This window comes from Otolemur garnettii, unplaced genomic scaffold, assembly GCF_000181295.1.
Source record: "Otolemur garnettii isolate 467f Iridium unplaced genomic scaffold, OtoGar3 scaffold00095, whole genome shotgun sequence".
NCBI lineage: Eukaryota > Metazoa > Chordata > Mammalia > Primates > Galagidae > Otolemur > Otolemur garnettii.
Window position 1 is genome coordinate 1888124 of NW_003852490.1, and position 14008 is coordinate 1902131.

The 14008-nt window shown below is 37.5% G+C and overlaps 1 protein-coding gene across 1 annotated transcript in view; it reads left to right on the forward strand.

Moving 5' to 3' along the window:
- The window catches only part of MAP4K3 (mitogen-activated protein kinase kinase kinase kinase 3), a 206572-nt gene that overhangs the window by 101540 nt on the left and 91024 nt on the right, over positions 1-14008 (forward strand). The window contains exon 3 of the mRNA XM_003795701.3: positions 4377-4467. Within this exon, the coding sequence (XP_003795749.1) occupies positions 4377-4467 (91 nt within the window). The remainder of the gene's footprint in view (positions 1-4376; positions 4468-14008) is intronic.

Here is a 14008-nt window from a genome sequence, read left to right on the forward strand (position 1 = left end):
GAGGTCTGACAATTAAGTTTGTAAAGTCATCCTAGAAAAAGTGCTACATACGTCATTCCTAAATATCACTACGGTCATCAGATGGCCCAGGGAAGTGCTTGATGATGACTGTAGATAGTCAGCAATGAGGTATGTAGCACTACATCTAGAATGAGTTTGCCGACTTAATTGTCTGGCCTCATACATGGGGGCAATAGGGAGAAATTTGCCCAAGATCATACAAGCCAGTAAGTTGTAAAGCCTAGTGTCATAGTTAGGTATTCTGATTGCAGAGTTCATGTCCATAATCATGACACTGTGCTTTTACCAATGATAAGAGTACGTCTTATAAACTTAATACAGTTGACACCAGTGTAAATGATTAGGCATACCAAAAAAGGAATCATTTTAACTTTTACTTAAATAGCCATTCAGTTTAAGATTATTTCATCAAGGAAAAGAGTAAGGTAAAGGATTTTATGAAATGTTGGAAATACAGTGTCAATTTGTATCTAAAAGGCAAAAGAGTTTAGAGATATTATGTTATATTGTAGCTTTCAGAAAAAGTCCTACCCTGGTAACATTAGTGTTTCGGCTTTTGCTTTCACTTAACTTGACTTCAGGTTCCTATTTGTAGGAAAGCATTGTGTGCCAAACAGAAAGAATGCCTATAATTTTCATTGTATCTATTCTGTTAGCAATCCACATAAACATTTGTGAAACACCTACTACATTTTGTGTAACCTTTTCTCTAAATCCGTGATGCTCAACCTTCCTAATGCCACGGCCCTTTAGTTCCTGTGGGTCACGACCTACAGGTTGAGAACCGCTACTCTAAATGGATGGTCATAGTTATATCACCTTAGGATAATGTTAGCTACTATAATAACTAAACTGGAACACACTAGTACTTAGCATAATAAAATTTTATTTTAAATTTATGTAATAGTTCAGTGCAAATGCTCAAGTTGTTGAGTGACTTGTGTCCTTTTAGTGACTCAAGGACACAGATGTCTTCCGTTTCATGAGGACTCACATGTAGCCTGCTGAAGGGAAAAGAATGACTGGGAAAAGGAGACGTTACTTTTGCTTATGCTCCATTCGCAGGAACTAGTCCTATTGGTGTGCATGTTGACTGAGAAATGTCGTTTTTGACTGGATAACTGCCTCCCACCAGTAACTCCCACACTGTGGAAAGGAGACCATAGTTATTTGTGGATGGCTAGCCAATCTGCCACAATAACAATAATGTATTATTTTTGTGTGGCTACTGTAGTAAATTACCACAAACTTGGTGATTTGAAACAACAATAAAATTTATCCTCATAAAGTTCTGGAGTAAAGTTGGAAATGAGTTTCACTGGGTCAAGATCAAGTTGTCAGCAGGGCAATACTCCCTCTGGAGGCTGTAGGGGAAAATCTATTTCCCTTCCTTCTTTCCAGACTCTAGAGGTATATTTGTTAACTCTTGGCTCCTTCCCTCATCATCAAGGTCTGCAGTTGAGCACCTTGCTTCAGATGTCACATTGTCTTCTCTCAGTCACGTCTCCCTCAGCATCCTTAGAAGGACATGTCCTTAGAAGGACATCTGTGGTACCATTTAGGGCCCACCGAGACAATCAGGATAATCTTTCCATAACAAGGCCATTAATTTAATCATATCTATAAATCTCTTTTGGCATGTAAGGTGACATTCACAGGTCTCAGGGATTAGGGTCATTATAACTTTGAGGGCCATTATTCAATTTACTACAAATAATTGACATTTATTGAATACAGACTACATGCCACATATATTCTTACAACTTTACATGTATTCATTGATTTTTTTCTTTTTTTGGCTTTGTCATTATGCACTTTACTTGTAAACTTGCCTGTTTTTCTCAATTAGGGTTTTTTAGGGGGGACCATCTTCTGAAAGATGAATTCTTTAATGTCTAAAAACTTTATCAAAAAGTTGTACTCTCAGAATTGGAGTTTTAGAGATTGTCTAGCGTAACCTCCTGCTCTACAGTGTTTAAGTGTGCTAGGTTTTTTTCCCTTGGGCCTGTTGATTTTCATATTGTTACCTTTGTAAATTGAGTATGTACAATTTTTCTTTGAATTTTTTTCTCCACCAAAATGTTGAATTTAATTTGGCCATTCTCATAATCACATAGAGATGACTTAATGGGAAGAAAGGATGCATTTTGGATCAATATTTTATGAGAAAGTTATAGCTGAAAACCTAAAGCCAATAATAGGTCTTAATAAAATGAAATGAATAGTAAACAGACAGTTGTTTAAAATATGCTAATAATTGGATGAAATTAAACCAAATGCTGTTATTCCTGATTTAAAGTTGTCATGGAAAGAAATCACTTCTTTACTAATATTAGGTGTTAAGGATACAAAGATGATTAAAGAATAAGGACTTTATATTCTAGTCAGGGCATAGACAGGCAGACACTGATATAGCATAGTAAGGGCTGTGATTTGTACAAAGATAACTGTAGAAGTTGTGAAGCTTCTAGTCATAAATACCAGAAAGCAACCTAAACAATGCAGGGAATTTATTGGTCATGTATAGACAGGTATGTGTGAAAATTACTGAGGCAGCTCAATTATGTCATTAAATGCTCTCTTTTCTCTTGTTTTTTGCTCAATGCTTTCCACAAATCACCTTTATTCTAAGTCTGGCTCTGTTTGAGTTTGCATTATTACTACTAAGAACAACTCTCAGAGTTACCACCAGAAAGAGCTTTTGTCCTCTAACCATCAAACTGCAGTCCTGGCTTCTCTCTGGCTAAACTACTTCAATTGCATGTGCCTTTTCACTAGATTGAAATAAAGTATAATTTGGGGGAGGGGTTGAAAAAATAAAAGTCCAGGACCTCCAAATACAGTAAAACCTCTGTAAATCGACCACCCCAGGGACTCTTACAGACTGGTCAACAGTGGGAACTTGCATTGTTACATGTGGTACGTGTCCAGTCCATGGTCAGCTGTGGAGGGTCTGCTGTGTTGAGTATAACCGTGAAAATTGGTATTTGTCCCTGTATGGCTTTATGATTTCTAATATGGATTTCTTCTTAATATACTGAAAATCAGGAGTTCTTAATGGTGGGGAGTAAACTCTTAAGAGGATCCTAGTTCAGCAATTTTCTTCTGAAGTTTTGAAAGCCTGTTAAATTCTGTTCTTGCTTTGGAGATCTTTGATTTTATGCCGATGTCACTGTGAAAATTAAGAACCTGACATATGGACCATCTCTTCTCCATTACTTTTCCCCTTGTACCTGGGACATTAAGGAGGGTTTTGATATCGGGTTCAATTGATCATGACTGGACTACTTCTAGTCTCAGGAATTGAGCAGTAATTGGGGGAAACCTACTTTTTACCTTGTCACTAATACACATTTAATCAGGCTTTTTATAGTATATAATACTTTAAAAACTGGATTAATAATACAAAGACTGCTCTTATTTGCACGTAAGCACTTGCATTTGTTCTCCTGCACAGTCTCTGGTTCACTGCATTTGCATTCACTGCAATTCTGTTTCTCTCCATGACAAGTGTTCATTCAGAAGCCGCAGCATGTGACAGTACTATAGGATTGCCAGATCTTATTTTAGAGAATTTAGGCAGGGAGGGATCAGGAGAGAGATTATTTGCTAGTAGCTTGACCAGGCTCAAATACAGCCCCATTTTGCATCCTTACACAGTTGGAACAAGGCACTCCAATACAAGATAAGCCTGTGTATGTGGGCCATCTGGTAACCCAGTACTGCTAGAGTGTAGGCCTCTCAGCTCCACAAAGAGCCTGTGGAGATACTTTGTACACACTGGTGTATTAGAGTTCCTGCACTAGCTTAAAAAAAAAATTACTTCTTTGTGCTAAAATTATATTAAATATTATATAGTAATAAAGGAAAAAGTAATATGTATTTACTAGTGATGAATCATACTGACATTATCCAAGGCATAGTAGTAATAATAGCAAATTCTTATGTAGAGATTTCTCTGTGCCAGTCACTGATCTTAAGCATTTTACATGTATTAATTCATTTGACCCCTTACAACAGCCTTTTGAGATAGGTTATTATTATTTTACTGAGGAGGAAATTGACACATGGAAGTCAAGTAATACTTGCCCAGGCTCACAGAACTTAGTGAAGAACAGAGTTGAGAATTGATCCAGAAAGTCTGGGACCACAATTCATACCTTTAATTGCTATGCTTTCTGTGAAGTTGGGACTGAAATTGGTTATGGTTTATTTACAACTTATTAATGATATAACTCATTAATTATGGTATACTTGTTAATAAGTGTAATTATCTTATTATGTTTTGAAATAAATGAGCATTTTGAAACCAGTCTTACCTACTAAATATTCAACATGCTTGTTTTTTATTCCAGGAGAAGACTTTGCAGTTGTACAGCAAGAAATTATTATGATGAAAGACTGTAAACACCCAAATATCGTTGCTTATTTTGGAAGCTATCTCAGGTACATTGTTTCCTGTTTGACAAGCAGTGATGATTTCATTACCTAATACATTTAACAAAATAAAATTAGTTTTAATAATATGTTTGTAGTTTTCTTTGTGCTTTGAAGTTTTTATTTATGACCTATTATGTTAATTCTGTAACTAATGTCATGGTCTTGTGCTTTGAGAATTCTGGATGTGGTTTCTCTAAGGAAGCTGGCAAGTAAAAACTGACTTGTCTGGGTGATCTTCCTGTGGTAGACCAGGGATCTGTCTGTGCCACTCGATTGCCCCTTCCTTCTAGACTCAGGTGAACTTAGAGTCTGGACCACCTCTCCGTGTTACGTTTTTAATCAGAGACTTCTACGTGTGTTTCGTGTTTCTATTCCGAGTGCTGCATGTCTGGGTTGAGTCCTGCCTCATCCCTTTCCTTCATTTTGTCTGAAGGACTAGGACCTATAATTATTTCAGTAACTTATTTTTCCAAATCCTAAGGTGAATTTAAAAGAACTGTGAATTTTCCTCCTCTTGTTTTGTTGTGGCAGGATCAAGCCAAGTTCCCAAGTCACATTCCATAGGGGATCACCTCAGGGTCAAATCTTGTTTTCCCCTTTACTTCTGTATGCACCTGTGTGTTGAACACTGTGCTCTAGTTGTATTTAAGCTTCCTCCAGAGGGAAGACTGGAGAACGTTTTTCAATAAAACGTAAAAAACACTCATATACTGTACCATCCATTATACTGCAGTTTATTACAGACGCCCATTTTCATATGACCTAGCTTACAAAACACTTCTCCTTTGGGTGCAGCAATAGAAGAGACAGGGGAATTCTGCTCTCTCATCTTTCAGGTTATGAATAGCCAGCTAGACCAGCTCTTCTTGGTTCTAGCCACTCTTTGATTGCCTCACTTCAGTTAAGGTGGAGGGATGGGTTTAATGGAGTTTTAGGAAGTTTACTAACCCTGGGTCAATGACCATTATACATTGTGAAAGGTTTCATTAACAGCCGATTTAAAGCTACTTTAGTGGTGAGTGGTTTATCCAGCAATCTAACATCGTTTCTGCATCAGTTTGTGTTAGGGAGCAGACCCAGCACAGGCAATTACTGTATCAGTTCAGAGAAACAGTCTCTTAAAAACATTTAAGTCCCTGCTACCAAATAATTGATTCCTGCCAAGATGGTGAAAATCACTACATCAAAACAATTTGTTTTATTGCTATTAGTCCTAACCAAATGACCTAACTAGGCTCAATTAGGGGAAGCATTACAGAATTCCCCTACCACTACCACCCCTGCCTCCCCCCGACCCCCAGGGCAAGCTGGCCTTTTTTAAAGGGAGTTTTTTGTGTTTCCCCTGGGATATTAATAAAAGAGTATTTCTCAAATGTGGTCTGAATCTTCCAGAACTATGAGCATGATCTTTTCCCCAGGGAGATAATAATGTCTTTGGTAGTTAAGAGCTTGAGTTCTGGAATCAGACTGTCTGGGTTGAGTCCTGGCTCTATCACTGATGAACTATATGACTTATAGTTATTTAACCACTGCCTCTGTTTCCTCTTCTGTAAAAAGAGGATTATTATATATCTACATAATGGGATCACTGAGAGTACTTACTGGGTAAGTATGTGGAAACTTGTGAGAATAGTGCTTAGCACATAATGAATGCTCAGTAAATGTTAAACTGTGTTACCGCTACTGTTGCTGCTGCTGTTGCTACTAGTACTATTTCTTAACTGTTTTTAAAAGACTATTATTTTAGTGCCACATTGGATCTTTCAACAACACAGTTAGCAATATAAGTCTATAGTAGAGGTTATTTCCATTTTCTAAATAAAAATGCTTGAGAGTTTAACATCAAGATATTATTTTGTAATTTTGTTTTATTCCAAATATAAAGAATATAGAAAGAAAAACTGCAAAGTAAAACAGACAAAATTAAGGTCTTTTTTTTTTTTTAGTAGAACTATATTTAGTGTTGTGTAATTTAACATTAGGAAATACTGGTTTAAATATATGATTTTATTCTGTAACTAGTGTAGCTGATCAAAGTGACATGAAAGCAAATAGAGAACAGCAAGTGATCTTCCCTTTGTTTAGCTCTTTTCTTTTGCAGAGGTTCTTCCCATACTCTCTTGAAGTTTGGACTCAGTCAGATTTCAAGTGGGGATTCCTAATGATTAGACTTAGGGTGTTAGAACTTGCAGGGACTTAGAGATCTGTCGTACAGCCCACTCTGAGTAAACGCCTTCTTTGCGTTACCCTCATTCTCCTAATTAGCACTGGATTTCACCCTCGCCCTACGGGTATGCAGTCTCATGTCTTTTCGGTATACCATATTGCTTAGCCTAGGAAGGCCAGATTTAGTCTCACAGGGAATATGGCTTCTTAGATCTTTCTCTTTACTGAATGATTTTACAAAAGGGGAATCTTGTTTGTTTGAAATTAATAGAAACCTTTTAAAATATATACTATTTCCTGTGACTTTCTTCCATCCGTGTTGTTGCCGTTTTTGTCTGTGATAACAAATTTAGACAGGATTGAGGAAACTGAGTAAATGTGGTTACTAATTTCACCTTCAGGGAATCATACTTCGCCTGTGAATTTTCTTAATAGATGGCTAGCATTTAATCACACTCCAGAAGCCCATCTAATAACAGGATGGCTGTGCTCACTTCCAATACTGACACTGAGCTCTTATAAAGGAGAATACCCGGCAGTCTTCTTAACAGGGCCTTCCCCATTCTACTCTTCAATGTCGTTAACATACATACAGCAAGAACCAGTCAGTCAGCTTTTCTCTGCAAGTAAAATATAAAGTAAACTGTCTTGGTTTAATGTGTATGTGTATCAATAGTTGTGTTTGTGCATTTCTAAAACAAAATACTTAAATCGTTGGAGGCCTGTTCTTTACTCTCAGTAGAGCTTACCTATTGTTTCTCTTTTGTGGAGGGAGGATCTTTTATTTTTTTTTTTCCTTTTTGAGACAGGATCTCCCTCTATCACCCAGGCTGAAGTGCAGCGGTCTGATCCTCAGCTCACTGCAGCCATGATCCTCAGCCTGGCTAAATTTTACATTTTTTATAGAGACCAGGTCTCTCTATGTTGCCTAGGGTGCTCTCAAGCACCCAACCTCTAGTGATCCTTTTGCCTTTTTTGCCTTTGCCTTCCAGAATGCTGGAATTACGGCTAAGGATGAGTTTAACTTTCCAGTTCCTTCTAAGTATTCCTTAGCCCAGCATATCTTTTAAGAATAAGCTAAGAGGTTCAGCGCCTGTGTGTGGCTCAGGTGGCTAGGGCGCCAGCCACATACACCTAAGGTGGTGGGTTCAAATCCAGCCCCAGGCCTGCCAAACAACAATGACAGCTGCAACCAAAAAATAACCAGGCGTTGTAGCGGGTGCCTGTGGTCCCAGCTACTTGGGAGGCTGAGACAGGAGGCTCGCTTGAGCTCGGGAGTTGGAGGTTGCTGTGAGCTGTGATGCCATAGCACTCTACCCAGGGCGACAGCTTGAGGCTCTGTCTAAAAAAAAAAAAAAAAGAATAAACTAAGAAATTTGAGATGGTGCTTTCCAGTTTGAACTCAGTACATGTAAAGCTTAGGTTGAAAAACAACAAGTGACCCTTAAAAGATAAGCCAGTAGAAGATCAGATTCATATAATAAAAATTGTATTTAGATCAGATACTTTAAACCTTTGAAATGCAGAGTACTAGTTGAGATGAACACGTTTTATCTCATTACAACAACTTGTATTTGTAAATCACCACCTTTTATACCATTACACCACTGCTTACAAAATGTCTTACATTGTTTTTTAGTATGTAGAATGTTGTATTGATTTTGCAGATAAAAAGATAGACCAGTCTATGCGTGGTGACTCATGCCTGCAATGCCAGCACTTTGGGAGGCCAAGGCAGAAGGATTGCTTGAGGCCAGGAGTTCGAGACCAGCCTGGGCAATATAGTAAGACCCCATCTGTATAAAAAATGTAAAATTTGCCAGTTGTGGTGATGCACACCTGTATTTGTAACTACTCAGGAAGCTGAAACTGGAGAACGATTGACCCCAGGAGTTTGAGGCTGCAGTGAGCTACGATTGGGCCACTGCACTCTAGCCTAATACAACAGAGTAAGATCCTGTCTCTTTGGGGGGAAAAAGAGAGAGAGAGAAAGAGAGATATGATACCTAGCCTTTGCCTTTAATAGGAGAAATAGGCTTGAGCAGACTATTACAACACAATATGCTGATTTCTTGGTATCTACAGGGCATTGATTCTAGAATCCTGGATACCCAAATCCTCAGATGCTCAAATCCCTTATATAACCTATGCACATTCTCTTGTATACTTTAAATCACCTCTAGATATAATACCTAAGACAATGTAAATTCTATGTAAATAGTTGTTATACTGTAGTTTCAAATTGTTGTTTTTTTATTGTTATATTGTTATTTTTATTGTCCCACCCCCCCAAAATTTTTGATCTCTTATTGATTAAACCTGTAGTTGGTTGCACCTGCAAGTACCAGACCTATGGCCTTCTGAGAGCTGACTGTAGTTACAGTAGGTAAAGCTGTGGAGATTTAAGCAAAAAGGAACTTTTTATGTCTTAATTAGGACCTATAGGGATTGAGCATATTTTTGAAAGGTTTTAACAGTGACCTAGTATATTCTGTGGAGGAGGTTGGATTTGAAGTATAAGGGATTGAGACAGGGAGTACAGTGTACTTATAGTCCATTTATTATAGTAATCCAGGAAAGAGATTCTTGGATGTACAGAAAAGTTACAAAGATAGCATGGAGTTCTGTTTATATCAATCACTCAGCTTCCTCTGATGTTAATTAACATTTTTTTTTTTTTTTTTTTTTGAGACAGAGCCTCAAGCTGTCCCCCTGGGTAGAGTGCCGTGGCATCACAGCTCACAGCAACCTCCAGCTCCTGGGCTCAAGCGAGTCTCCTGCCTCAGCCTCCCAAGTAGCTGGGACCACAGGCGCCCACCACAACACCCGGCTATTTTTTTGGTTGCAGCCATCATTGTTGTTTGGCGGGCCCGGGCTAGATTCGAACCCACGACCTTAGGTGTATGTGGCTGGCGCCTTAGCCGCTTGAGCCACAGGAGCTGAGCCGTTAATTAACATCTTAACACAAACATGATACATTTGTCAAAACTAAGAAATTAATACTGGTACAGTACTATTAGGTAAACTGAGATGGTTCATTTAGATTTTGCCAATTTTCCTCTGGTACCCCACTTTTCACTTTTGACAGGAATTAGGAATATATTTTAAAGTTGTTTGTTTGAGCCAGGTCTTCATCTTCAGCACTGTCCACATTTCAGGCCAGATAGGAGAAGCTGTCGTGGATGCGTTGTCAGATAGTTAGTGTATCCCTGTTCTCTGTTAGATGCCAGTAGGTAGCTACTCCCTAACGCCCCCCACCCCACTGTGACAGCCAGAAAAGTCTGAGGACATTGCCAAACGTTCCCTGGGGGCAGAGTCACTCCCAGTCAACAACCACTGCTTCAAGCAAAGAACTTTTGTGGAATTAAAGATCACCTCTCTAGACCAGTATTGCTAGTGTATTTTCTACACATCATTAGTTCTAAGGGTTGCAGATATGTACTGTATTTTGCAAAAACCAGGTGGGTGGAAAAAGCAATTTGGCTAAATAATGAACTAACCAAAAATGGAGAAGTTTTTCTACTCCATCTTCTCCCCCTTCCCAACTTTCCCCAACCCCTTCTGCTCTTTCTTCTTTCCTTCTTCCTCTTCCCACCTTTTCCTCCTCCTTTTACCCTTTCTTCTTCCTCCATTTTGTTCCCTTTTCTTACAAAGTTTTTCAGGGCCTTTGATACAGCAATGGCTTTGCTGGTTTCCAAGAAAAGACTATATAGTATGTGATATTTCTAAAACAAAGTTAACTGTAGTTTCTTTCTGGAAGCACACTTATTTAGGATTGTTGTCTAGTGGCCCAAACATTGGAAATATTATGCTGAACTGGGAGGGTTGCTGGGTATAATTATAGAGAAATAGGCCACCTTGTTGCTTCTAAGTACAGAGCTCCTTCCCCCTCATTGTTAAAGGGGAAGCAGATACAGTGGGTTGCCTACAGCTTTGAAATGCAGTAGTTTTTGCATATCTGTCTTAAAATGATCCAAAACAATTTAAATTTTGTTCATATTAAATAAATTACATTAAAACACTTAGCAGTTATTGAACTTTTAATTTTTCACATTGATGATTAAGGTTGAAGTTGAATTACTGCCTAAGCCCAGGAGTTGGAGGTTGCTGTGAGCTGTGATGCCACGACACTCGAGAGCGATAAAATGAGACTCTGTCTCTAAAATCAAAACAAACAAACAAACAGAAACTGGATATCGTGGAATAGTCCTTGGCCAAAAGCTTTTGTCACAGACATCCCCACAGTAAAGTGTTGGGAGTCAGGGAACTCTGGTTTGGAGTAGAGCCAGCCATCCTGGCTAGTCTCTAACAGACATTATAGAGCTGCTGATTCTTCTGTATCTTAGTCATGCTTTATTTTACTTATTAAATTATGCTATGTTTGAGAAAAATGTACAAATAATTATACCTAGTTTGTTCAATCAGTTTTAAGTCTGTGATATGCCATAACCTATAAGAAGACTAAAAAGGGTGTTTTAGAAATTTGAAGATTTTGTAGGTCCTTGAAATAGCTATTAGAATTTTGGTCCTATATGCTCTAGTCTAGTAACTGAACTCGAAGGTTAAAATAATGAACGTTTCCCCACCCTCACTCCTCCTACACTTATTTTTCTGTTCCTTATAATATAGAAAGATAATTTTACAAAATAAAAAATTTTGAGGATTTGTTGAGTCATGAAATTGATAGTAATACTTCGAACATTTACCTTGGTGGTTAATTTTAATCCTATTTAGAAACCTGGGTACAAAGGTTTCATAGTTAATTGACCTGCACAAAAGGAGCTGATTGACTCCAGTCCTCTGGGCAGGTGGCTTGGTGAATCACCAAAGCCGATGCAGATTTATCATCATGTAGAAAATTCATAGAACACATGAGAGTCATTTTTCTAATAGACTCCGACCATTCAAGATTTTTTTTATAATACCAGACTTTAAATAAATGGAATGTTATGAAGGTGAAACTTCATAACATAAGAATCTTAAAAACTAAAGCTTTAATATATATAGTTCTGGGGTTTTTTTCTGCCTGTAATCTAGAAAGTCATTTTATGTGGAATGAATACAAAATTATATATTTAAGCAAGGAGAGAAAAGGGAATAGACCAACTTCAAGTAGAAGGCAGTATAATAGTAAAATATGTACGAAAGCAGAGAACTCATTTCCTGCATTCATTTTCTCTACCAAGGAGAATTATTTTCAAACTGGAAAGGATAGGAAAAATACTATTAAGATGGAATTGAAGCACAAGAAGTAAGTAGATCATTATAGAGCAGCTAGACACTTTGAATGAATTTAAGCTTTCAGATTTATTTAAATTATATCTCATACTGAAAACTTAGGAAATGTGATTGTCATTCACTCTCTCTCTACAAATAGATGTCAAAAATTATAGATCAGCAACGACCAATTTGCAAATGAAGAGGAAAGACGATTTCTAGAAAATACAAACTGTTAAACCTGATGTTAGTCATCAATCCCCAGCAAAACTCTAGGATAAATTATTAATTTTATAATTAGTGAGCAGTTACAAGAAAAAAGTAGTGATTAGCATGACTTTAGTAAGAAGTCATGCCAAAACAATCGTATTTGTCTTCTATTTTTCCCTTAAAAAAAAAAAAGATAATTTTATTTCTGCTTTCACTGAGTTCTGGGAGCTCTTTAAGATTACTTACATAAATATACTATAAAATATATGTATTATAACAAAAGGAAGAGAAAACGGCTTACATTGATTGTGCTGTATTCCAGGTCCTTCACTAAGCACTTTACATATTATTTCACTAATCTAAGCAGACCCAAAATAATCCTTCAGCCTGTTTTTGTAAGATATGTGAAGTCCCAAATGCCTATTTCTTAAACACTTGGGATAGATGTTTTGCATGAAATATTGACTTGTGACTGTTTTCATGTGAAGATGAGAAGCTGCTTTAGGAACTGTTGTTCTCAAATATTTTTGTCCTTAGCACCCCTTTTATTTTACACTGTTAGAAATTATTGAGTACCCCCAAAGAGCTTTGGTTTATGTGCATTATATCTATTGATATTTACCGTATTAGAAATTAAAACTGAGAATTTTTTAAAGTGCAAGAATATGTAAAAACATATTCTAGTAGCCGTCAAGGAAGGTATCATCATCATACTTGATGCAGCCTCTGGAAAGCGCCACTGTACTCTGATGAGAGAAAGGGCAAATAATTTCTTAGTGGTAATGAAAATGGTTTTGACCTTGCTGACACTCAGAAAGTGTGTATGGGACTCTTCAGTGTATCCTAGACCATACCTGGAGAATGCCTTTTCTGGGGGAAGTATTCAGCTAACCTAGAGAGATCATGCTGTATTCTGCATTCTGGATGCTGAATTGGACCCTAAGCATCATTCTAAGGAATGATGGGCTTGTCAAGAGTCTTATGCCTCACTTTAGGCAAAGACAGAAGAGGTGCCAAATGGTAGATTCTAAATAATTTACATAGTTATTGCATCATTTATATTACCCGTCAAAAATATTTCTAATATTACTTGAACTCACTAGTAAACCCAGTATAGCAGGTTTAAACAGATTGTAAACCAAGACCTTGGTAGTTGCTGCCTCTAGAGGAGAAAGTCCTGATTAGGGTATTTCAAATGCTAATGAACTACCTGGGGGAGGGGGAGAGAGATGTATTCAGTTAGACTACTTAAAAGTGGTATATGGATTGCCTCAAGTATATGTATTAAACCTAACACAAATATGTGTCCCTGTGTCCCTATCTATGTTGGAACATTTTAAAGTGATACACTGGGAGAGCTAATATGCTGCATGTCAGAAATGAAAGGATATGAATCAGACCTACTACTTTTTAACAAATATGGAAAAAATTCTATTCTTATTTTCACTGAACCAGATATACAAATACAAAGCTGGAAAGAAAAACGGTCTACCTTTTATATAGAAAAAGATCCAGGGTTTGTTTTAACCACAAACTGGGAACCAGCAGCTTAATGCAGTTGCTGTGAAATTGAAGATAGTCTTCAGGCAAGTTAGTGGAAATATAGTGTTCAAATAAAGGAGACAATTGTTAGATTCTCCGGGAGATTTAGACTTCTCCCCACATAGCAGTCATTAGTCACAAGTGCCTTCTCAGTTCTGATAAACCAGGCTACTAGGCAGCTGGCTCATATTTATGTAGGTTATTATGTCTGTTGATATTTACCATATTGGAAATTAAAGCATTTTATGTCAATGTTACGCCTCAGTTTCATTGGTACTTAGACCCCCTGAAATAGTAGATGTTTTTGAAGGGGAGTAGCTTTAGATTTCTTCTACCTTTGGGCTTCACTCTTCAGCTTTACCTTCTAGAACCATGTGCCTTGCTACTTCATACTCTGAGTTAGCTGACCTTT